Raw genomic sequence first — 24114 nt, 5'->3', positions numbered from 1 at the left:
TAGCTTAAAATTCTTTTAGCATTAACTGTTAGGCAATTCTGGAGATGAAAGGCATGAAGAATCTACATACCTTACACGTGATCCCCACAAAAAATACAGATGAAAGTTTTGTAGTATGAAGTTTTTCTCCTGAGAAAGCACTCAGAGCAGAGAACTATACATTGCATTCTCAATCACACAAGCCAAGTTTAATACTTATTCTTTTAAAGAAAATATTCCTGCATCATTTTCTATAGTGGAAACAGATTTCTTGACAAATAAACAGTCCTGAGACCTCCTGTTCCAATTATATTTATTCCCTACACTTAAAAAACATGCTTCAGGCTTTTAGTTGCAGGACCAAGGAAAACCTTTGCAAAGGAACACTGCTCAAGTCTGCATGGGACTGCAGCAAAGCAATAGCAGCCCCCTCTGCTGCTCAGAGGAGAAAAATATTAACACACACTTACAAACCACCCCCATCTACAGATAGTATTGCAACCTTCTCTCAATTGCATGTACTGCCTGTACACAAAACAAAAATGTGCTTCCAAGGATCAGTAGTTCTGTAACCATGCTTAATTTTCCCCTTTAGCTACAAAGCTTCTAGTCTATTAATAATGCTGACAATAACTGCAAACTTTTATATGGGAGTCCCTTTTCACTTCACTCTGCACAAACTGCCGAGTGCAATCTTAGTTTCCTCAGTATAAAAAATTAATGCTACCTTCCACACAAATACAAAAACCACTGAAAAATAAACCCTTTATACAACCAAGTGTCAATTCTCATGTGCACGTACAAAGGACACAGGCCAACCTTATACAACACAAAGCTCTCTGAAAAAGGCTTGCATGAGTCAAACAAATCAGTCAAACACTGAATCTCAATGCATGGAATAATGTGATATATAAACGGGTAAATATATTGCATAAACAAATTTTAACTATTGGCGCAGTTGCTACTGAGTTTTAATCTCAGTTCTGATATCATACAATCCTTTAGGTTGGAAAAGACCTCTAACATCCAGTCCAGCCAGTAATCTAACACTACCAAGTCCAACACTAAACCATGCCCCTAAGTGGTACATCCAGGGATAGTAACTCAATCACTTTCCAGCAGAGTCAATTCCAGTGTTTGACAACCCTTTCCCTGAAGAAGTGTTTCCTAATATCCAATCTAAACCTCCCCTAGTGCAACTTGACGCCATTTCCCCTTGTCCTGTCACTTGTTATCAGGGGGAAGAGACCAACCTGCATCAGACTACTGCCTCCATTCAGGAACTTGTAGAGAGCAATAGGGTCCTCTCCGAGCCTCCTTTTTCTTCAGGCTAAACAACCCCAGCTCCCTCAGCCACTCCTCATACGATTTGTGCTCCAGATCCTTCACCAGCTTTGTTGCCCTTCTCTGGACACAGTCCAGCACCTCAATGTCCTTCTTGTAATGAGGGACCCAAAGCTGAGCACAGGATTTGAAGTGTGGCCTTACCAGTGCCGAGTACAGAGGGACATCACTTCCCTGGTCCTGCTGGCCACACTATTGCTGATACAGTCCAGGATGCCATTGGCTTCTTGGCCACCTGGGCACACTGCTGGCGTATGTTCAGCTGCTGGCAAGCAGCACCTCCAGGTCCTTTTCCACTAAGAAGCTTTCCAGCCACTCTGCTCTCAGCCTGTGGCACTGTATATGGTTGATGTGAGCCAAGAGCAAGATCCAGCACCTGGTCTTGTTGAACCTCATACAACTGGCCTCAGCCCATGGACCCAGCTTGTCCTGATCCCTCTATGGAGCCTTCCTGCCCTCCAACAGATCAACACTTCCACTCAGCTTGGTGTCATCTGCAAACTGACTGAGGGTGCACTCAATCCCTCATCCAGATCGTTGATCAAGATATAAAGATATCTACAATTCAAGATGGGTGTTCCCCAATCAGAGAGTGTTCAGGAACCAACAGGAATCATAACAAGAACAAAAAATGGAAAAAATATGCCTAATGGACACGGTGTCTGTATTATTTACATTTAAGAGACTTTTCAGGGAAGACATTGATTGTTTTATGTATGCAGGAAAAAAACCCATGTTTGTTAAATAGCTCTTCAATACAATATGAAAATAATAAAATTGTAATGGTCAGAAAATGTCAGATGACACGAAGAAAGCAGAGCAGAGTAAAGGTGCAGAAGTTTAAACACCGACGATAACAAAAAACTATTAACCTAGGCATGAGATAGATTTTCCTTGCTGAACTGTTTCCTGTTTTCAAACAGTGACATTTTCTAAAAATATAAATCAATACAGAGTAGCCTAACATTTTATGCAGGAAATCATAACAGGTAACCACAAGGATCCTTCTGGATGCCTGGGTGTTGCTGGTGAATGCAATGAAGACTCTTGTGAACCACTGGCCTTCTCATTTCAAGTGCACTCGCCCTTATCATAACATTTTCACAACATGATGGCAGCAATTATCTCAGTTATTTGCACAGAGAGGTATTATGAGGAAAACACTTTTATATCATTTTATATGTACTATATAAACATTACAGAAAATATATCTATAAAATGTGTTTTTATATAAATACATGGGGCTTATGCCTCTGATTAAGTTTATCAGGTAAAACACAGAGAGCTTGCTGCTGCCAAGTGGAAGCCCAGGTGACAGGCAGCAAACTCAAGCAGGGTACATTGTGGTGTTATGCAGGAAACGAACATTTCCTTCCTTAACCACACAGGATTCTGCAGGCCAATAAGCAAAAGAAAGTCAGATTAGAGAGAAACTTTACTCAGTAGTTTATGAGGAAAGGAGTAAAAAGTAGAAGGAAAAAGAACAAATATATCCAAAAGTTAAGATGAGCTGCGTAACGACACCTATGGCAGTAGCAGTTGCTATTTTGTTGAGTATCACTTGGTATCTCTTGGTATTATGTAGTCATGAAACAAGACCAAACTGTGCTGCACTGGGAATGCTTGCTGAGGAGCCAGGTTTACATCTAACACACAAAAATCAAGCAGGGGATTCAGCCATCACTGCCCATAGTGGTGGCACAAAGCAAGTTTCATAGAGTACAGCACACAGCAAGGTAATTCAGCCAGAGTTAAGAGACCATACTAGAATACATATGATAAGAAACATACCTGAAATGCTAAAAATAAGTCTACCAGGTTTGAATCTCTTAGGATGAGTCTAATCTTCAACAGGTAGAACCAGAAATCACTCATAAATACAGCTGATGAGTCTACTAACACTCCTTTTTCTTCTCAAAAGTAGCATATCAATTAGTCGTGCTTATTTTGACTCTGGTAATTGATTCATGCTTGCATAGATATATTTCCATAAAACGTCTTAACACAGAATGCGTTCCTCTGGTTAAATGTTGGTTTATTAATGAATTGGCAACATTAATGTGGCATTATCAGTTTTACTGTGTAATCATGACCTTGAGCAGTGCCAGCTCAAGCAGCTTTCTAACCTGTGCTGATCCTTCAGGTACACAGTTAAAACTACCTAAAACAGAGCTGCACCATGAATCAAGAACAATTCCTAAATACAGTTTGCTACCTGGCTCCCCAACAATTCTTGCAGAAGCACAGCTTGGGGACAGAGCACAGACAAAAATGACCAGCACTGCATCAAAACAATACACAGAGCAACTATCAGGCCACATAGAAATTGTGCACATCTTTCAGAGGGCTTCCTTCAGGCTAAAGCAGTTTGTTTCAGTTTGTGTCAAATACGCATTAAAAAAAGAAAGAAAAAACTTGCATTCATCATTGAAGACAATAAAAAAAAGCTTCAGAACTGACCACCACCGAAAATTATGCTCTGCTCTGTCTGTACATAATTTGAGTGCAGTTATTTACAAAGCACTTCAACAAGTTTCCAATTCAGAGACTTAAAAATATATTTTTGAGTGTAAGAATTTCCTACATTAAATATTGTCCATACTGGACATATGATAGTCAATAAATCATACTAAATCCAACAAAACCAACGAAGAGAAATAAAAACAATAATTTCAGTTGTAAAAAGCCAATTCAATGATATGAAATATGGCAGTATTTCATTCCAAATTAGAAAGCATATATTTCAGTACCTTGAAGAGTAGAATTATAGACATAAAATTATATAATTTACAAAAAACTCATGCAAAAACATTATGACTTTTCAAAATTCAAAGATGTTAGCTCTGATACTTTAAACATTCAAGTGAATTGCATACTAATGCTATTAACAAAAACATATTGCTGCAGATCCCAGAAAGAAATGTTTAACCTATTTACCTGTTCAGGTGCATCTTCAATTCTGATTATCCATCTCTGTATGTTTTTGCTCATACTCAACCTGTTAACCTACGTTAACTGACTTTTTTTGTTATTTTGTTTTGTTTTACATCAGGTTTTAATTATTTTTTTTAAGGAAAATTTAAAAATTTGAGGGGGTTTTGCTTTTTGAATGATGAGAGGAAGCTAGGTGTTCTATTCATTTAATCAATGAATGATTAAACAAAAAAAATTAGTACACAGGCTTAGGAACAACATTCTTCCAGAAGCACACTGGCCTGCTCTTCTTTCTTATTAGTAAGTATCACTGCTTTCATTATTCTTTCAGGTTTTGCTGCTGCTGAGTTAACGGAAGTCCTCCTTCCTGACGAATTTGGAAAATATAGCGAACTACTAACGCACACTGCAGCCAATACACCAAAACCTTTTACTTTAATGTAAAACATTAGATTACATAAATAGAAAAAAAGATATGAAAGTTAATTTCCAGATTCTTATTGCAAATCACAAGTTCTCAACCATCAGCACACAATTTACAAGGTCCTCACAAGCAGACATTATGTAACTTAATGACTGCCTAACACACATTTTTTTAACATGTATTTTGTCCACAAACTCACTAGAACCTGGATGGAAGCAAAAACTTTCTGTTTCACGGTTTTCCAACCTTTTTTTTCATTACAATGTTTTCATCTAAATGAACCAGATCTTCTCACAGAATGCCTCATATGTATGATTTCTTACTTTCCTTCTTGCCTGCTTGGAGAAGGAAAATATAAAAAATGCCAGGAGGGTCTTTTGTAAAAATATTTATAAAGAAACACCTTAGTCTTCTGAACGTAGCCATCAAGAGTTCTATTCCTTAAAATGCACAGGGGTATTTACTCATGTCAAATGCATGCAAATAATTTGATTACTAACAGTTAAAACAGCATCGTTTTTGTGGACTGCATAAATTATTCATCATAATCTCTTTAGGAAGTAAAACCTTTGTTTCATTGTAAAAATTTAATTATGTTAAATATGCAATTTTTTTTCCAAAATCTGAAGTTAATTAGGCTGAAGAACACACACAAAAAAAAAAGTAGCTTCTCACCTTTGTCTTCATGTAGAATGGAGATGACTGGTGAATGGGTAAGTCCATGAGGCTATTGGAATTTGTGACACTGTTACTGTTAGCATGTTCATCTTCTCTACTGCTGTCATCAGACTGATCAAAATCATCGCTCTCCTGATCCATTTCCTCCTCCTCTTCCACCTCCTCCTCTTGATCACCAGCATGTTCATCATCATCTTCCTCTTGATTACAAGTGGATTCTTCATCCACTGTAATAAGTCTATTATTATTTTCTTCTAACTGTTCCGGCTGAGACTCATGCCTGTCATCAAATCCAGGTTCTTCTCCTCCTATCTCCCCATTCCTCCCAATGTGCTGCTCCTCTTGTTGTCGTCTTTGCTGCTGCTCTTCCTCTTCTACGACTCGATTCATCTGCTCCTCATCTACTTGGCTTGAGGAAGCATTACCTCGAAGAGATCCACCAGTTCGTCGCCTCTTGCTGCCCACAGAGAGCAGTTCCTGATTCATTTCCAAAAGCCAGCTTGCTACTTCTTGGACCTTGGCTAGGCTATCTGAAGATGCAAATGCTTTCACATTCTAAAGAGATAAAGAAAAAGTAGAAAATTACAAAAGTTAGTTTTTAATTAGATAAAGCAGTAAAAACCTATTTCATTGTATTATTCCTGACAACTTCAAATTCCAGGAAACAAGGAATAATTTCTACTTGACACAAAACTAGAAAAACCCAAACAAACTGCAGGCAACTTTCTAGCAAGAGAATTATTTCTTCTGTCAAACAGTCTAATGGTCTCTGTAAGCACCACATTCCGCAAAATTCAGAGGAACTACTTGCCCTCCTAGAGAATCCACGAGAACCATTAGCATTCATGTTAACAGAAGATCCAAGTATGTGAAATTACTGTCTAATTGGACACAGATAATTTCCAATGCCATTTATTTTCCTTCTCATTTGATTACAGACTTTATATATTACTCACAAGTGAACTGTTATTGGGCTTACACATTAAGAGCAGGCATATTTTCAGGTATAATTGAAAGTTTCATTTCTCGTCACTCTAATTTTCTTTCAGATAAATAAAAAAGAGAACACCAATTAAAGAATACAGCCTTATCACTGCCAATTCTTAAGCTGGCCACAGAGATGCCCAGTGGTCAGAAGCAGACTAACCAGCCCATGTGGCCCAGAAATGGCACACACCTCACCTGGAAAAAAAATCACTGTTAGCAGTAAAACTCTTAAGAAGCTACAATAATTGTTAAATGAGACTCTGAGAAGTTACAAAGAGGTCAAATTTAGGTGCATATTAATAGAAACTGAAAAATACTAATGCAATTTCCAAATTATCCACATATTCAGCTACACATGTTCATCCAAGCAATATATAAGAACAGAGGGATATAACACATACTAATTAGATATTTGATATTAGATTTCCAGCTATACATATACAGCCTTTGAGGCTGGTGAATCCAGACTGTAGTTTCCCTAGATTTAAGCAATGTGTTGAGTAGGTGAAGTTGGACATGAACTCAACAAGTAATCAGATTCACTGTACATACACAGGCTGTCCATGAAAAAGTGTGCAAAGAGAAAACAAGTAGCTTTGTCATCGTGTGTAGAGCCACCTTTGATTCATGACAATTGTAAAAACATTCATCTTATTGATAAGTAGGGACAAAATATCAGAAACCATAGCTCTATGAAAATTTTCAGTGTGTTGTACTATAAAAGCCACAGAAACGTATTTAGAGGTGGATTCCTAGTTGGAATTCTGTAACTCTCTGCACCTGTCTTCCTCAGGGAAACATTACTTATAACCCAAAGACACAGTTCTCAAGTTTCCATATATCTACCTGGATGACAATTCCCCCAAATAAAACCTTATAAGGTCAAAAGCTGAAATATTGTGTCCAAAGAAAGCATCCATTAGTGATTAGCTCCAATCAGTGAATGAGAAGCTAATACTAAAAGACAATTAAGCTGCATACATTCAATGGAATGTGCTGACTTGTTTTCACCAGTGGAAGAAAAGCATTAGGACACTTAGGGCACATGACCCAACCCAAAAGCTAATGTCTCTGTTCTTATGTTCAAGAGGCATCGAAAGCGAATGTGTTTCATTTTCTATATGCAGTAAGCAGCACTTGAGAAAGATGCCACAAAGAGTGTGCTGTAAGATAAATGTTTTCACTTAAAGTTTTTCCCCAAAACCCAGAAACCTTAGCATATTGGAGTGATGTTTAATAACAACATTTCGACAAATGCCAAATTCAGTTGCATATATAATCTGACATTAATACAACCTATTTATCAGACTTGCGACATAGTTTAGGCATTATGGACAAGACAACACTGCAATCTTCTTTTCTCATGAAAAGAGAAAAGTCTTGGAAATTTTGAAGCATTAAATAATGTAAAAATTAGTAATTAAAAAGTAAAAAACAAAAGAGATTGAACAAGAGCCTTACAGTATCACAATCTAGCAATTTTAGCTTCCACCACAAACGATTCTCTAAGTAGCCATGAATGAAGCTTAAAAGTTCTAATTGCATTTTTTCAGTATCAGCAGCATTATATATGCATCAATTATTGGTTTAGGATGTACTTGATAAAACTGCAAATGCTGCCTTTGTTTCAATAATTTAATACATACTTTCAATCTGTATCTGTAAGCAACAAACATAAAAGGTCAGCATTTAAACACTTAAGTAATCAAATGCAAGAATCTGCTAAATGTTTAAGTGACAAAAATATCACTGTTGTTACTGTTATACCCAAATGAAATTCCAGTGAATTAAAAAAATGAATGTACACTAGTACTATTATAAATTTTTAATTATTCCTACATTTTTGAGTGACCATCAATTCATGAAATTAGCTTCAGTCATAAGTGACTTCCATTTACTCTGCATTTGCATGAATTATCTTAACTTGGTTTTTCAAGAAACCTGTAAAAATACATTATCAAAATTTAATTACAAGCAGTGCTACATCAGAAATCATCAGTATGCAGAGAGGTGATGCATTTGCTAAAGAACAGATGGATGCACATTATCTGAGAGATTTAAAACATTAAAGCTGCCTTCTGTCATGTAAGTGCTTTCAGAATTAACTACTGTCAGCTAATACAGAAGATACAATCATTTCCATATATAAGGTAGATAAGGAATAAGACAGGATTATTACTATTTTGCAGGAAGACGTGTATTTACAAATTAACTTCCAGAGAACTGAAATGCTGTGTTTTTAGCTACAGTGCCTCCTTCATTTACATGGTCAGAGACCAAAATGACACAAATCAGCTAAATCCCAGCAGATCCACTGAGGAAGGCTGTTGTTTTTCCTACCTGCCTCAAACCTCAAAGAAATTTTTTTAGACAAACACCTAAACATTGCAGTGCAGTGGTAAGGCTTTGCACAAACATGCAAAACTCATTAAACTTGGTCAATGAGTCTAACTTGGCAATTCCCAAGTAAGCTTCTTAACACTTGCAGTCAGTTGTAGGGGAAAAGAGAAGGCAAGGAATCCCTAAGGAAAGTGTAAGTCCCCAGACTCGTTGAACTGCTAACTTAAGAATTGATCAATGCATCTCCCACCTCTGTTGAAGGCTGAATGCACCCCACACCTATACTGAATATTAAATGCTGCTTAACCAGAATTCTTCAACTTTATCCATTACACTTTCACAGGAGATAGGTTATGAAAAAAAACATGAACAACAGCTGCTCAAAACCACCTGTAAGAAATGCCAATCAACACTGTTTAGAAGAAACAGTCTGAGCTACAAGTGGTCACATACTTGATCTTCAGACTATGGTAAAATATATATGATCATGTCTAATTATTTTATACACATCAAGATATTTTATATCACTAAGAAGAGTCCAGTATTCAGATTGCATTCTTCTGACTTTCAGCTACATTCACATATAGATTTCCATCTGCATCCAAATCCTCTTTAAAACTCAACTGCTAAATCAAAGATAACATTTTCTGTTCAAAAGGGTTACTGTTTGTGTAAAAATAAATTATTTCATTTTATGGATCTATCATTTCTTCTCTTTAAATTTATTTTTTCCATAGAGTTTCTATGTGATCTCCATTTCTGCACATTTAACATCATCACAGAACATTAACTTTTCATGTCAATTCTTCATTCAGAAACAAATAACGTATTGTACGTATTGTGCGGCTGAACAAAACTCTTCGCAGCCACTGCTGTAAAAGCCCAACCTCTCTGAAATAGGTTCACTTAACCCTCACAGATAGTGACTGTGGGTAGAGTGGGAAAAGCTGCAAAAGGTGCAATACGCTTCCTTGCTGTGTACAGGTGGGGCACACACAGATTCATCCCATTCCCATGAGCAACACAACCAGCGGCAAAGTTCAGACACACACAACAAATACAGAACCTGGATGTATTACAGCTCAAATGGATTCGACAGATTCTCTTGGCAATAGCAAGAGGAGCATCAAGTCTTAATGCTTTAAGCCAAAGGACTTTTCTTCACTCTTTGTGCATTCTCAAAACAAGGACTGCTCTGGCTAAAAGATGGGATAATCTGAGTTGAAGCTGGAGCAGTTTTTAATGCTCTAGCACAAAGAACCATGTTATAAAATATATTATTGGAGACCCGATGTCCTGATTAAGGCAATCAACACATAATAGGAAGAGGAAACCAGAGAATTTTTTTTTCTGTAAACATCTGTCCATAAGTAATTAATTACCTTAATTCTTGTATTTGGAGTGTTTCAAAACACGCCTGCATTTTCCTTGTTTCAAAAAGAAGAAAAATATCATAGCAAATAATCAGTGAATAATGTCTTACAGAAGTTACGCTTTTACCTTAAAATTTGACACATAAGAAAATGTGAATTACTGTGAGATGCTGTGGCAAAGATGGGGTAGAGATAAGAGGGAAACGTGAAAGTGACCCATAAGGAAATGGTTGAAAGCCTCCACCATATAGTAATAAGAAAGCTGTATTAAAAAATAATACTAACTCATTTTCCTCAAAGCCATATCCCAACAGACAAGTTATTAACATACCAGTACAGTGTTACTGTAGAAGTGGGGAGCTCAAGTCTATATATCACAAACCCTGTTCATATCTCTTAGCTCCCTGAAAGTGAAGACTAAGAGGAAAAATTACAAAAATTAGTCCTTATTTTTAATTCTGTGTTATGTTTTCATCAACTGAATGGATACAATTTCAAATAAATTCATTTATATTTCTTGAAAGATATCATAGGAGACAACAATCCACAGCAGGAGGAGAGTAGTATTATGGTTGATCTTACCATGTTAATATAAATAATTATGTTATTTTTAGTATTTATATTAATAACTTATACAGAAGATGGCTGGTTTGTCTTTTCACTAACAACTTTTTAAAGAAAAATAATTAAGCTCTAAAATGTGACAAGTTAACTATCATATGAAACTAATGAAAGGCTTCTCTCCCCTTTTCCTCAGAAAAAGGAAAGCAGAAAAAAAGCTTTGAGTTATTTAAAGGGTGCCAAGTTTTCCAACAACTATTGAAAACAAAACAGGCAAGTTCTCCATATAATCCTGCGTGCTTCACTTAGTATCAAGCAGTGTCTATTTTCTCATTGAAAGTACCTCTGTGGTACAAAAGTAAAGCACACAGTTTTCAATTACATCATCTTAACCTTTCCACTTGGACAACTGTACCATTACTTGGGTTCTTATACAAAAATTTTTACCTCTCCAAATAAAAAATTCTTACCTTGTGTAATTAATGAATACCTGCTTATTTTTTCCCCACAAATTAGATTACTACAGGAGGCCTATACTACTATTGCTATCCATACAGTGCAAGCATTCTTGTTTGCTCAATTTAGAACAGCACATTTCTATCTGTTAATATTTCAGTCTCATGTAAACTATGCTTTCTGTGCATACTAAGAAGGGAAGAGTTTCCTGCCAAAAGCAAACATTAGATCATACTTCCAGCAACACAAACCCAGTATCTTTAGGTACATTACTTGAGAAGCACCAGGGCTGAAAAATTCTCAATTTAGAAAATTAGGCAGGCCCTTTATTATACTCCCTTCAATTTAAAGATGCAGTTGCAAGGCTACTTAGCAAAGGCTAGGAATGTACAAACAGAATCAAGTCTGCACTGAAACTAGGCAGGTTTTAGCCAGCATTTTGGTAATACTTTCTGTCTCTGTGTCACCGTGGGAGCAGAGAGGAGGTGACAGCAGTTCTTGTTTGTGTATATTTCCAGGGAGAGACAGTCAGCCAACCATGCTTTGGTAGCTGCACTTGTGCTGCATGTTCCGCAGTTGTTAAATGTGTGTGTTAAACTAAGATGGAGTGTATTTCTAATTTAAGACTTAAAGTGGTGATGAATTTACTATCTCCCTAGTAAGCTATTACAGTGAGTAATTATCATTATAGTTAATTCCATTTGGATTTTTCTCATTTCAGCATTTAGTGATCGGATATTACTTCTTGTCTATTAGATAAAATCCTTGTTCACCTAGATAGTTGGGAAGAAAGGAGTTATTTCTGTACAGTAATCACATTTCCTGTTTACTTAAAATAAATGTTACTGAATGATTGTTTTAGACTTCATAGTTGAGGTTTCTGGTTCTTACTGTTGGTACCTATAATTCAGTGTGTGTTAACTCGGGAGAGTTTTCCACAACACAGTAACACTCCAGCATGGCTTAACTGAAGTTCACTACTAGAAAGCCTTATTTCTCCTCAGAGTCCCTTCCTATGGATGAAAGGCCTTGAGCTACATAAAGACAACCTCAGCAGTTGTTGTTCTGGGCAGCTGGGGAGCTCCTTGTATGCAGCGCTGTTGATGATGGTGTAAAACTGACCCCAAGGACTTCTGTTATAGAGAATATACGTGGTCTGGTCTGGGGACAGGCAGGCACATGTAGAAAGTAGAACACAATGCTTAAGACCAGTGGAGATTTCAAGCCAGCTTGGAAAGCGCTAACTACCGCATACTCACAACCTTAGTTTACTTACTTGTTGAAAAGAAGGGTGAATTCCAACCTCAAATTATCCAAATCTGTTAAGTTTTAAGCAGTGTTTAGTCTCCTTCTGCACTGTAAGAGGATTCGTGATCCTTTTTCATAGAGAAGTTCTGTATCACATGTGTATTTATTATGAAGAGGGATAGCACAACTACCAGGTTTAAAATACAGCCTAGCATTGTATGTCCAAAATGGCCTTAAAATACTTTTTTCTTCAGCATCCACAATGTTGCTGAATGTGGCCCTGGGTGGGGCTGGGATGCATTTCCAATGGGAAAACCTACAGGCCTTAGCAGTAGGGTATGCTGAACCACTTTATGTACTTGTTCACACAGTCTGTCACCCAGCCTGGCGCTGCTTTGCGAAGTTGTATCATCAGAGCAACACATGAATAACTTCCAAGCAGAGTTGCTCATTATTAATGCAAACTATTCTGAAGGCAAAAGCAAAAGAGCATTTGGCAGCAAGAACACTGCCATTAAGATGTTTGTCTGAAAACCTCAAAGTGATTTCTAAAGTACTCAAATGACTTCTCTGTCTTGGTTTCTTTCCTGTCCACTAATCATAAAAGTAATTCTGGGTACATTTCCCGAAATTAAGGGGTTTACTGATACTGAATTGCAATTTTACCATATGGCTGGTGTCAGTTTCTGGCAAAACGGTGGGACAATTTCTTGGACTAAAACTACAACTCAAATGCTGCTGAACTGCAGCACAAACGGGCAGACACACAGAAGAGCAGATACACACATACACACAAAAAAATCAACTTAGAACACATGGCAGAAAAGATGGACCAAAAAAGGTCATCTTTAACTGAACTGGGGGAATAGACCTTCAGGACAAATAGCAGCTAAATTTAGTTGAATTTAAATTTAATTCCGTTATACTGAAATGGAAGGAAGGGCAGGAAATTAACACCAATTACTAAACTGTTCCCTATCTCAAAGCTATTTGAGATTAGAGTCCTCTAATGTGGAATGACAACACACAAAAGCATTCTAGTGGCTAAAAAGAAGACAGCAGGATTGAAGCTGAGGAAAGTGAGAATCAAAAACCATGGCTACTCTTTAAGAAGGTTTTTCTTTGAAAGACTAAAACCAGTTTAAAGTAAATGTCCCCTTTTCAAGCAGCTCTTATACTACCTCTAATCAGCAAGAATAGCCAACTACCTTTATTCTCAAGAAGCTTCAAGGCACAGAACAGTATTTTCAAGCCTCTTAATAATGACTAATGAAGTAATGGAGAAGCAATGCAGGTTACGCCATGAAAATTCCAATCTCACTATTCTGTTCAGTTGCAGGCTTCTGCATCAGACTAACTCCCCAAAAATAATTATAAGGTTATTGTAAAAATAAAGAATATCCTACCAAGATTAAATAGCCATCTCTTCATTCAGATACTACACTTTTTTTTTAAACTTTTTTAAAATTCCCAATCCTTCTATATTATTTCAAGCATACAAGATGACAACAAACAAGAGAAAAAGAACGGAGCCCCCAAGTCTTTCCCAGCTGTCAACAACAATTTTTACCTCAAGATACACAGTGGACAATGCTTATTCCAGGCTACTGCCCCAAATTTTTATTTTAATTTCCTATTTGCAGTTGTTCTTCAGACTTTTTTTAAAGAATAGGCAAGACCTGGGTGCGTTAGGATGACCACTGCCAGCAGGTCGAGGGAGGTGATCCTGCTCCTCTATTCAGCCCCGGTGAGGCCACATCTGGAGTGCTGTGCCCAGTTCTGGGCTCCTCAGTACAAGAGAGACATGGAGCTCCTGGAGCAGGTCCAGTGAAGAGCAACAATGATGATGAGGAGACTGGAGCATCTCTCTTATGAGGAAAGGCTGAGGAAGCGGGGCCTATTCAACCTCAAGAAGAGACAACTGAGAGTGGAGCTCATCAGCGTCTATAAGTATCTGAAGGGAGGGCGTCAAGAGGATGGAGTCAGGCTCTTCTTGATGCCGAGCAACAGGACAAGACGCAATGGGCAGAAAATGATGCGCAGGAAATTCCACCTGAATACGAGGAAGAACTTCATTACTGTGCAGGTGACTGTAGAACAGATTGCCCAGAGGGGTTGTGGAGTCACTCTCACTGGAGATATTCAAGAACTCTCTGGATGCAATTCTGTGCAATGCGTTCCAGGATGACCCTGCCTGAGCAGGGAGGTTGGACCACATGACCCACTGTGGTCCCTTCCAACCTGACCCATTCTGTGATTCGGTGACTGAGCTGTAGTGTAGTCCTACTTGCTAGGGTGAAAACAATGAAGTAATTTTATCAGTACTGTTAAAGCAGATGGGAGTAAAAGGCTGTAATATAATAAAGACAAAGACATTTCTTGTTTGTGTTTGATTCACCAGTTATAAACTGAATTTGTGAGATAAGAAAAGGTAGCTGGGGTCAGATTGAGGTAGAAAACAACACAAGATATTAACATTGGTGTATTTTACCATTTTGGTGGGAAAAACTACAGCTCAGCCTTATTGCTGTGAGGTTGCTCTAAAGGAACAAGGAGTAATACATATTTTATGAAGAATGTCTATCTGTCTGCAATCCCAATTCATATCTTATAAATTGTTCAGCTGTGTACATTCAATTGGATTTGTGCAGTATCCACTGGTCAATATTGTCTCCATTTTGAATGCCATATTTTCAAAGATGAACTCTGAATTGTACTTTCTTCCAAAGCTAGTCAATGAATATGTTAAATGCCTTTGCATCAACATCAGATAAGGAGGAGTCTTTGATCTGCACTTTTTTATAAAAGCAAGAAATACAAAAAGAAACACAACAGCAGCATTTACTGGACTTGCTGAAATCTCTCAATAAATGGGTTTGTCTACATTTTCAGCATTTTCAGCAGTAGAAAGACATAAGTAAAACAAGATCACATACCAGCACAACACAGCAGAACAAATTCCCCTTTTTGATGTCTCACTTAAAAGCAAAAAAATAAACCAACCAACAATTACATTCTCCACATGGTATAAAAAACCAGCAAATGCTTTCTCATTAACCTCACATCTCCAGAACACTTCCTACCACACATTGGTTCAAAAGTGTTATGTTCTCTGTGTCACAGAGAAGCTTTACAACAGTAGATTTAAAATCTGACCTTGCAGAACAACAAGGCACTTGCTGACAAACAGCATATGAGAGTGACAGGTTTGAAGGAAGATGATATCCCAACCTGTCTAAAGGAATCTGGCCCTGTCCCAAACAGACTCTTAGCAGGCTCCACTGGAGAAATGGAAATGGTTGCAATTATTGTTATTGATTTAGTGCCCTTAAAATGGGTCTCTGAGAATCTTATTTCAGCAACTGATTAAGCTGCAGGTTTAGCAGCAGGGTATCTGACTAACAACCTATGGAAACATAAAATTTCTTTGCCCAAATTATTTCTGGGACTAGGAAAGTAATTTTTTGTATCTGCATGACCAGAAGAAAAAATAGGTGCCAACGTAAGAATGTAAGGTGGCCTACAATATTAATGTCAGGCAGGCATTCAAACTTTCTTTCAAATTTTACATAGCCATCAACTCTAAATATTCCATGTTTCAGCTCTACAACCCTTTCCTACTATGGAAAAATAATGTGACTACAAGCAGTAAAAAGAGCTGAGTCCAATTCAGAAAACCACTTGACCACATACACAATTAACAATTAAGTTATTTACCTGAACTACCAACTTAAAAGAGATACTGATACAGACTGTACAAATATAAACAACCTTAAATTTAGAAGTTGGGATCATAATTTGAATGGATTAAAAACAGGTTGTGGAGATTCTTTTCAGAGACTAATGTCATTCAAGATGCTGTTACTGCTCTGCCACAAGATATTTTCAGTGGAGCTTCCCCAAAATTAACTGAGTGTCCCCTAACCCATTCCAGAAAAAAATATACAAATCAATTTTATCTCACCACTTTCCTCTAACTCACATGGTGTTGCTGGCGCTGGATAAATCAGGAATGTAGACTGGCCTACATTAAAGGTGCAAAGATACATTCCTGATTTTTCAAGGGCATTGTCGGTGCAGATTCACATAGGTGAAGAGTGATCTTTATCTTTCTGGGACAGCAGTGCTAAACAGCACCATCTATAGTGATCTATACTGACTGCAGTACTCCCCATCCAAAGCTGGTCTGCCCTCATGCTATACATGAGGTGTACAGCGTTTCACAAAGGTCAGCTGTACGCCAGGTCAGCTGCTACGACACACAGCTGCCTTGTGGATCTTGGAGACCAGCACATTTTGGAAGTGAGTAGATGAAGCTTCTTAGGTCCCAGTGGAGTGCTGATATTCAGAAAGAGAAATTTGCTAGACTGCTGGTAACAGGTAAAAATCCAAAGCACCAATTGGCAAGACAAGATGGTTTCTCTCCTATGTGCCGCAAGGACCCACAACACAATAGTCAAATGAAAAGTCAAACCGTGTTGACACAAAAGAACAGAACTCTGGGTGCACTGATCAGACAAGGCACATTGTTGGGTTGGTTGTTTTCTAACATAGAAAAGATGTTAAAAAAAGCACCTTGTAAAATAACTGATTTAATCCAAATTTTGAGGCCATTATCCAGCTAATTCAGAATGTTGTTTTATCACTACTATGTAAAAGTGATGTGTGGAACAGTCCAGCAGCAAACAGTTGCATTTCACTCCAACTGTTTGTACTGACAGAATGCCAAATTACATGACTTTCTGAATAATACACTGGTTGTTGGTAGCAGCAGCACCACCAAAACAGGGTATTTATATTCGTTCTTACTGGAAAACCTGGTCGATTAGGTCATGTCCCATGAAATAACTTGAAGGCTGCAAAACGGACCTTAGAGTAACCATATTCACTGCAGCAGCCCAAAAGGACTTTTAGTAACTGTAAGGCTCTCTCACTAAATAGCTCAACTTTTCAAAAGGTTCAGTCCTCCACTGTGGAAAAGAGACTGTAGTACAAACCATGCAGGCAATGTGAAGTCCACAGCCTCATAGCCTTCAAGTTTGTGTCTATCTTAACTTTTTTATAATCCACACATGAGTTTCCATGTTCTCAGCTGCATGGATGATTAACAAATGGTACCATTCCATCCAAAGTTCAGAAATCACTTTTCAGTCACCAGGACACAGAAGTCAGCTATTTGCTCAACTGAAGCAATGATTGGGTATGAAGTGTAAAATGGTAACAAAATTATAGCTGAACTTTGTAAGGTATTTACATTTCCATTCCTATCATCTCAACACCTGGGAAATATCTAGCACATAAATTTTCTTTCTCCAGTAAGAATCCTGGAAAGAAACTAGGCTCTAAGAAATGTTTTAATTTCCTGGTGACATTCCTCATAGATTTTTATCAAAGCCTAGCAAGAATACATTTTCTACTTTCAGTAGTGCAGGGTTTATCTACTGAAATCCATTCCAACAGAGTTCATAGCCATTCTCAAAGGTATTGCAGTTAACACAGGGTAATGGCACCAATGGGGTTTACAGATCTGTACTTACTCCTCAGACACTACTGAGATCAAGTATATGTTTTCAAGATACCTCATCTTCATGGGTTGGCATTGACCTGAAACCCCCAAGTTCTTTTAGGTGCTTCTGGTATCTTTTCAATATGTTAAATAACTACTTTGACACTGCGGGCACCAACTGTTTCAGGAACGTGGCTGTTCTCAGCAGCAGCTCCTGCACTCAACATTCACTTTTCTGTCAAGGAACTGACTGTTTTAAAAATACTGATATGCGTAAATTTATTGTGGTTCTTCTTGGAACTTCTGGCCCAAATCCACTTTTCACAGACTGCATAATTAGCCTTGCATTCCTTGATTTTTGAGTCTCGAGGGGGGTAGGCAGGAGAGGTGGCTCGGGGAAACAAGCCTGCTGCACTTCTGGCTTGGGAGTTGGAACTGTCCCAGAGAGCAACATCTGTCACTTTCAGCATTAGGGCTCACCAGAAAAAATTTTGAACTCAACAGATCTGGGTTTGTTTTACATGACCTGTGATAAATGGAAAGGAGGTGGCAACTTAAAAGTCTGATCCCCAGTCTATTCAGTCCCAGATGATAAATTTACAAAAAGAGAAAGCATTCAGAACACTTTTTCTGAAGAGTCCTAACTTCTAGAAAAGGTTCAACTCACAGTAGCAGGACAGCAGGTTGGACATTACTAGGTCTTCCTGCCACTGGCAAAGGAACAGAAATTGGACAGTAAGTGCGACATCATCTATACCTGTCGTGGTTTGAGACCCTCAAAAATCCAATTTCCAAGTCCAAGCCTCCCTCCCACAATTCGTTTCAGTGTGAGAGGGTTTTTCAGACATAACACAAGACTCAGTATGGGGTGAAGGGAATTATATTACAGTTATTACTTACACAAATAAATACTATAATACATTATATACACAATTCTAACTCTCCTATGATAAAGCAATACATTTACATTAGATCAAATCTCCTTTCCCTCCAATAAAAGTTCAAAAGGGAAGAAGAAAAGATCCTTTCCACTTTCGGGCCAGCAGTGTCTCTCCTCTTCAAAGCAGCAGTCGTAGCTGGAGCTGTCATAGCTGGAATCTCTCTCTCTCTCTCCATTACAACACAAAGGGGTCTCCTTTCACCCCTTGGCCCTTCGGCTCCAGCCGAAGGTCTCTCTCTCCCATGGACTGCAATAGCAGGGACAGGCTCGCCTCACCATGTCATATCATGAAGTGCAGGGCATCTTTGTGAAAGTCCCTTCCTCAGGGGATTCAAGTTCCTCCTGAGTCAGAACATTTAGGGCAGCTCTCAGTTCAGTCTTTGCCCCAAGCATTCTACCAGAGTTCCTTTGCTTTGTCTCAGCTGCCAACATGGCAGCAGCAGGGGGGGCAAGGCCACTTCCCCTGCATTCCTTCTGCCCGTCCTGATCCAGCTTCAGAACATCTCTGAGTTTCTTAGCTCCTCTCTCTGGTGCTGCTGCATTTCAGGACTCCCTAAGAGTTTGGAAGCTCACCCCTCCTTTCTAGGAGGACTCAGGGTTTTGGGAAGGTAATTCAGTCTTACCCCCAAAACAGTCTCTGCTGAGTTTTCTCTGCTCTGTTGCCAGCTCTCCCTCCTTGCAGGTCATCTCTGCATCTCTCAGTCTGGCTATGTGCCATCTCGCTGCTTTCTATCTCTTTTGGCTCTCAGCCACAGGTCTGTACTCAGCGCTGCCTCTGCCGCCTTCTCAGCGTCTTCTGCTGCTGCTCACAGTGGAGAAACTCCCCCAGCCCTTGACCACGGCACCCGGTCCAGTTTTAACACTACCCCGGGTCTCCCGTAGTCTCAGCTGGGGGCTGGGGGCCTTGGCCCCCTGCGGGGCTCACTGGCCCCTCAGCTCTAACACGTGGTGTCTCAAGCCAGGGCTACCTCTCTTCTATCTACGTCATCTCCCTTCTTTTCCTGTCTGTTATAATATGTTGATTTCAAAGGAGCGAAATGTAGTTTCTGATTGGGCCCTGCACCAAGAACATCACCCCCTCAGGGGTTACTACTTTTCTAACTCCAGGGGAAACCACTTTTTACCCCACGACAATACCCCAGCCTGGAAATACTTAGCAGGTCAGATGCAGGCACCATCCATCAACAACAAACGGTTGACTTAGTAGAATTCACATTACTAACCCCAAAAAAGCATGAGATTTTTATGAGCTTGCACAGAAATTCGCTTAGTTATGCAACAGAACTTAGTGACATCTCTTAGAAAAATGAAAGAAAGCTTCAGCAGATTTTCTAGTAGGTTTTTTTTAAATACAATAAATCAACTTCAAAAGTCTGACAGCTGTCTTTTAACAGATATTTTTGAAAGATCATTTAATTGGTCTTTTTCTTTTGTAGTTGTGTGCATACAATTCCGGTGTAAACTGAAATATTAGTTGAACTTTACACCTAGAGATATAAAAGGACTACAACAAGCATCATAGGGAAATACTAAATCATTGAATTAAGAGAGAAAATTGAAACAGAGCAGCCACATATTAAGCTTAAAATAGGGAAGGACTTGCAGCTAATAGAAAACAAGTGCTCAGCAAGTGCCCCAGCATGCTTATTCTGCACAAGATTTATTTTGCTTTCAAAGTAGACTTCCTGACACATTAAAATAAGCTATTTAAAAAAAACTTTTGGAAAGAATAGGAGTGTAGAAAGGCATGTATACACTCTTCCTGAGGCATAGCTCAGTCTCCCACACCCCACCTGCTTATCTCTGCATCCAACCAGATCTCCTGGCGTACCTGCGTACATAAGCATCACTAATCCGCTTCAGTCAGAATGAGCCAGGTTAGATTACAAGTTTAAATTCTCAGCTAAGCAGATTCGTTTTGCCTGAAATAGATTAGGCAGCACTCGCACGAGCAGTTCCACAAACAGATTAGAGACGTGGCCAATCTCCTTCAGGGGAATAGGGCAGGCAGCACGCAGCCATAACCTGTGGTCGGCCCAGATGAACCTGAACTAAACGTCCACTGCAGCCCTGTCACATCCACCCGGGACTTTAGTAAAAGCTCACCTCAGATTCATGGTCTGTTCTGTTTCATAGCTTCCCTAGTGGATAAGACCCATCAAAAGTCAACAAAGTATATGAACCATAGTCTTAGAAAGTGTCTGGCATCTACAACCTATCAAGTTCGAGTCTGAAGTTTGAAACATAACACACATCTCATAAATCCCAAGTACCATACAAATGATATGTAAAGATGAACTGCTACCACATCTCTTATTTAATCAGAGAACAAGCTGTAAATGCATTAAAATGTTAAATATTTTCCAAGCAACAAAATTATTTTTTGTTATTTTTGTTTGATAAACAAATGAGGAAAAGAGCACTGGTCAACTGGAACTGCCAGAGAGATCCTATCTCACTACCCTAATTCATGGGCTTCCTGCTTCTTTGGTAGTCACTTTTAGAGGTGTACATCCTGAGAAAGCTCATGAGGACAGATAATTTCAAGGGGAGGAAAGTCCATGCATATATCCAGATGGCAAATTTATCACAGAATTTACTACTTCAGGGTGCTTTACTCCCAATCTTATTCTCAGTTTTTAAAAGTTTGTTGTTGTTGTTGTTGTTTTTGAACTTAAGTTGTTCCAATAACCTCAGAAGTTTAACAGAATATAAGACAAGTCTGCAAATACTCTGAAAGCATAAGCAAAGGCATCACCAATCCCTTCATCAGTTGTTCAAAGAAGACGTGCCATGCAAGGGCATATGTGTTCCATAACGGGAACTATAAAAAAAGGGTCTTTCTAAAGGTAAATAATGCACTATATTGCATTCACATGTGCCTGCTTCTGTTCTGATACCACTTCTTGTTACTCATGTCTCCAGGAGGGTCTGAGGGACCTTGTTCTAGCATTCTTTATCTACAAGAAGAAAGTAAAGCAATCAGTTTATACACAGGGAGAGCCTGAGATGCCAACATATAGACAGGACAGCCACACTGTTCAGATAGAAGACAGAACTTAGAACATACCTCATGGAATAGAATATCATCAAGAACTTTCCCACCTTGTTGGTTTGGTTGGTTTTTTTGGTGTTTCTCTTTTGGTTTGTTTTGCTGGGGTTTTTTTTAGCAAATCAGGGATGCATGGGAGTGATTAGAAGGTAAGATAATTCATAAAGTTGCAATAAATTTAACATAAGTGAAGAATTAGGAATTTGTAGTTACAAAATACTATTGTTCAGGAGTACATGCTGCTCTTACCAAATCGTCATCAATAAGCAGCAATGGAAAATATCACAGCTGAACACAGAAACAGTTACAGACTTTTAACACTCACAGATGTGATAATAAAGTAGAAGAAATGAAATGCAGGTCAATCTACATCAACTAAATCTCTTCTGTTCTAGTAGTAGCAGTGCCATACATTATTTCAAGAGCCAGCCATTAACACAAACCCCTCAAAAATCAAGCATGCATTCATTTGCAATTTATAAAAGACTTGTTACTCTAAGTTTACAAGATGCAATGGGAATCCAAAACAAAGAGAAGTTTATTTGTTTTGAAAAGCATCTGCGGCTGGTTTTGAGCATTCAATTATTTGCTTCTGTAATGACCACAAACTCAGTGACTGTATTCTTCAATAGTAATTAAATATAGCAGGGATGGTGAAAGATGCTAACAAAGTCATCTGTAAAAGCTTCACCCTATCTTTTAAAAGAAAATCCAAGGGGGCTCCAAGGGGGCAGAAAGACTGACATACTTGCCAAGTACTAACATATCCTACAACAGGCTCTAGGAAATAATCTATTCCTGCTTGTTCACATATTACCTTTACCATTTCCACTATACAATACCCCAACTGAAATGCTCAGTGCTGCTCCACAGCCTCATCACATTTCTGAAAGTCTATTCAAGTCCTTAGGATCTGCAGAAGTAAAACAATCACAGATCTTGTTTCTTAATATGCATGTATCACCTCCAAATTAGCTACTGGTAAGCTTTATACCCAGTACATTAGCATGAAATCCAAATGCAGGTGCTTTCATTTGTCCTTCACAGACCAAATCCTTTCTCCGAGTACTGATTTGACAAATACCAAGTAGGATCTCTCACTGTCAATAAACACATTCCTTTCCAGAAAGAATGAGCCAAGTGGCTCTTGTATAGTGGAGTCCATCATTTATATTGTCAAAAGAACAGCATTTGCTCAACACAGTTCACAAATCTCAGACCAAGAAAAGAAGGCATACATTGAGCTGCTTGCAATGGGATATATTTGCTGCTTATTAATTCACACACAACTGTTTAAGAAAATTAGAAGCAGCAACACAGGAAAGTGGGACTTGATAAGATCACAGAAAAACTGTTTTGAAAAGAAATTGGAAGGTGAAGTTAGAAGCTGTATATCATAACAGAGAAGCACACATGGCAGTGTAAAACTAGACGTGCACTAAGCATAAGGGGATAGAAAGGGAAAAATGTGAAGAGTAGAATAAATTATACGATATAAGGTCTCAGACAAATTATAGATAATTCATTACTAGATATAAAGTAAACAAGATCAGATCTGTTCAGCACCTTGTAGCCAAGAAGGCACATTATTGATTTACTGTATTATGCAAGGCTTGGAGAAAGACGAGGACTCAGAGGTAAGTGTTCCAGCATATCAATTTTTATATTTAGTAACAGCTGAAACAGGCAGAAATGGACACTTTATAACATTAGTACTTGGTTGTTTATTTTATGCTTCAAGATAAATTAGCTTTGTGCACCAAGAAGAGGAACACTGTCATAAAGGCCAAAAATTCAATTCCTTAATTTAGTAATATCTAAATCTTCTCTAACAACAGAGATGGAATTCAAGTAGCATTGTCCTTGCAGCATATTATTGATACTGTTAGGACAAGACTTACATAAAGGAAACTAACAAGTGAGATGTTAAGCCAGTCAGCCAGTGAAGTACACTAACTAGACTAACGTCTAAAGCAGCTGAAGAGTCTAGAAATATTTTCAAAAAGTGTTCATCTCTCTAAACTCCTTTTATTTGACATACTCAACACACACTATTCAAATCTCTATATGATCCTGTAATGTACAGATTGCTAAAGCAAAACTCAAGTTTCACATCATGTGAAAGTGGCAAAAGTCTATTCACCTTTGCATGGGACTCTTAGCCAAGTTATTTAGACCTGATATGACAGATCTACAATAGGATCCAATGAGATATTATTGACCAAATAAATGAGCAAAATGCAATTAAAGAGTAAAAGATTACAAACAATAGGCACTCTCACTGTGACTAGT

General features: G+C 38.3%; 1 protein-coding gene across 2 annotated transcripts in view; it reads right to left on the bottom strand.

Annotated features, from left to right (window-relative positions):
* Positions 1 to 24114, bottom strand: part of FBXW7 (F-box and WD repeat domain containing 7) — a 179693-nt gene that overhangs the window by 94899 nt on the left and 60680 nt on the right. For both annotated transcript variants that reach the window (XM_027635844.1, XM_027635841.1), the window contains exon 2: positions 5357 to 5914. In XM_027635844.1, the coding sequence (XP_027491645.1) occupies positions 5357 to 5845 (489 nt within the window). In that variant the 5' untranslated portion in view covers positions 5846 to 5914. The remainder of the gene's footprint in view (positions 1 to 5356; positions 5915 to 24114) is intronic.

The sequence above is a fragment of the Corapipo altera genome, unplaced genomic scaffold, assembly GCF_003945725.1.
Source record: "Corapipo altera isolate COAL_440 unplaced genomic scaffold, ASM394572v1 22b, whole genome shotgun sequence".
NCBI lineage: Eukaryota > Metazoa > Chordata > Aves > Passeriformes > Pipridae > Corapipo > Corapipo altera.
The sequence above is the reverse complement of the archived record's forward strand: the minus strand, read 5'-3'. Positions and strand labels throughout refer to the sequence as shown.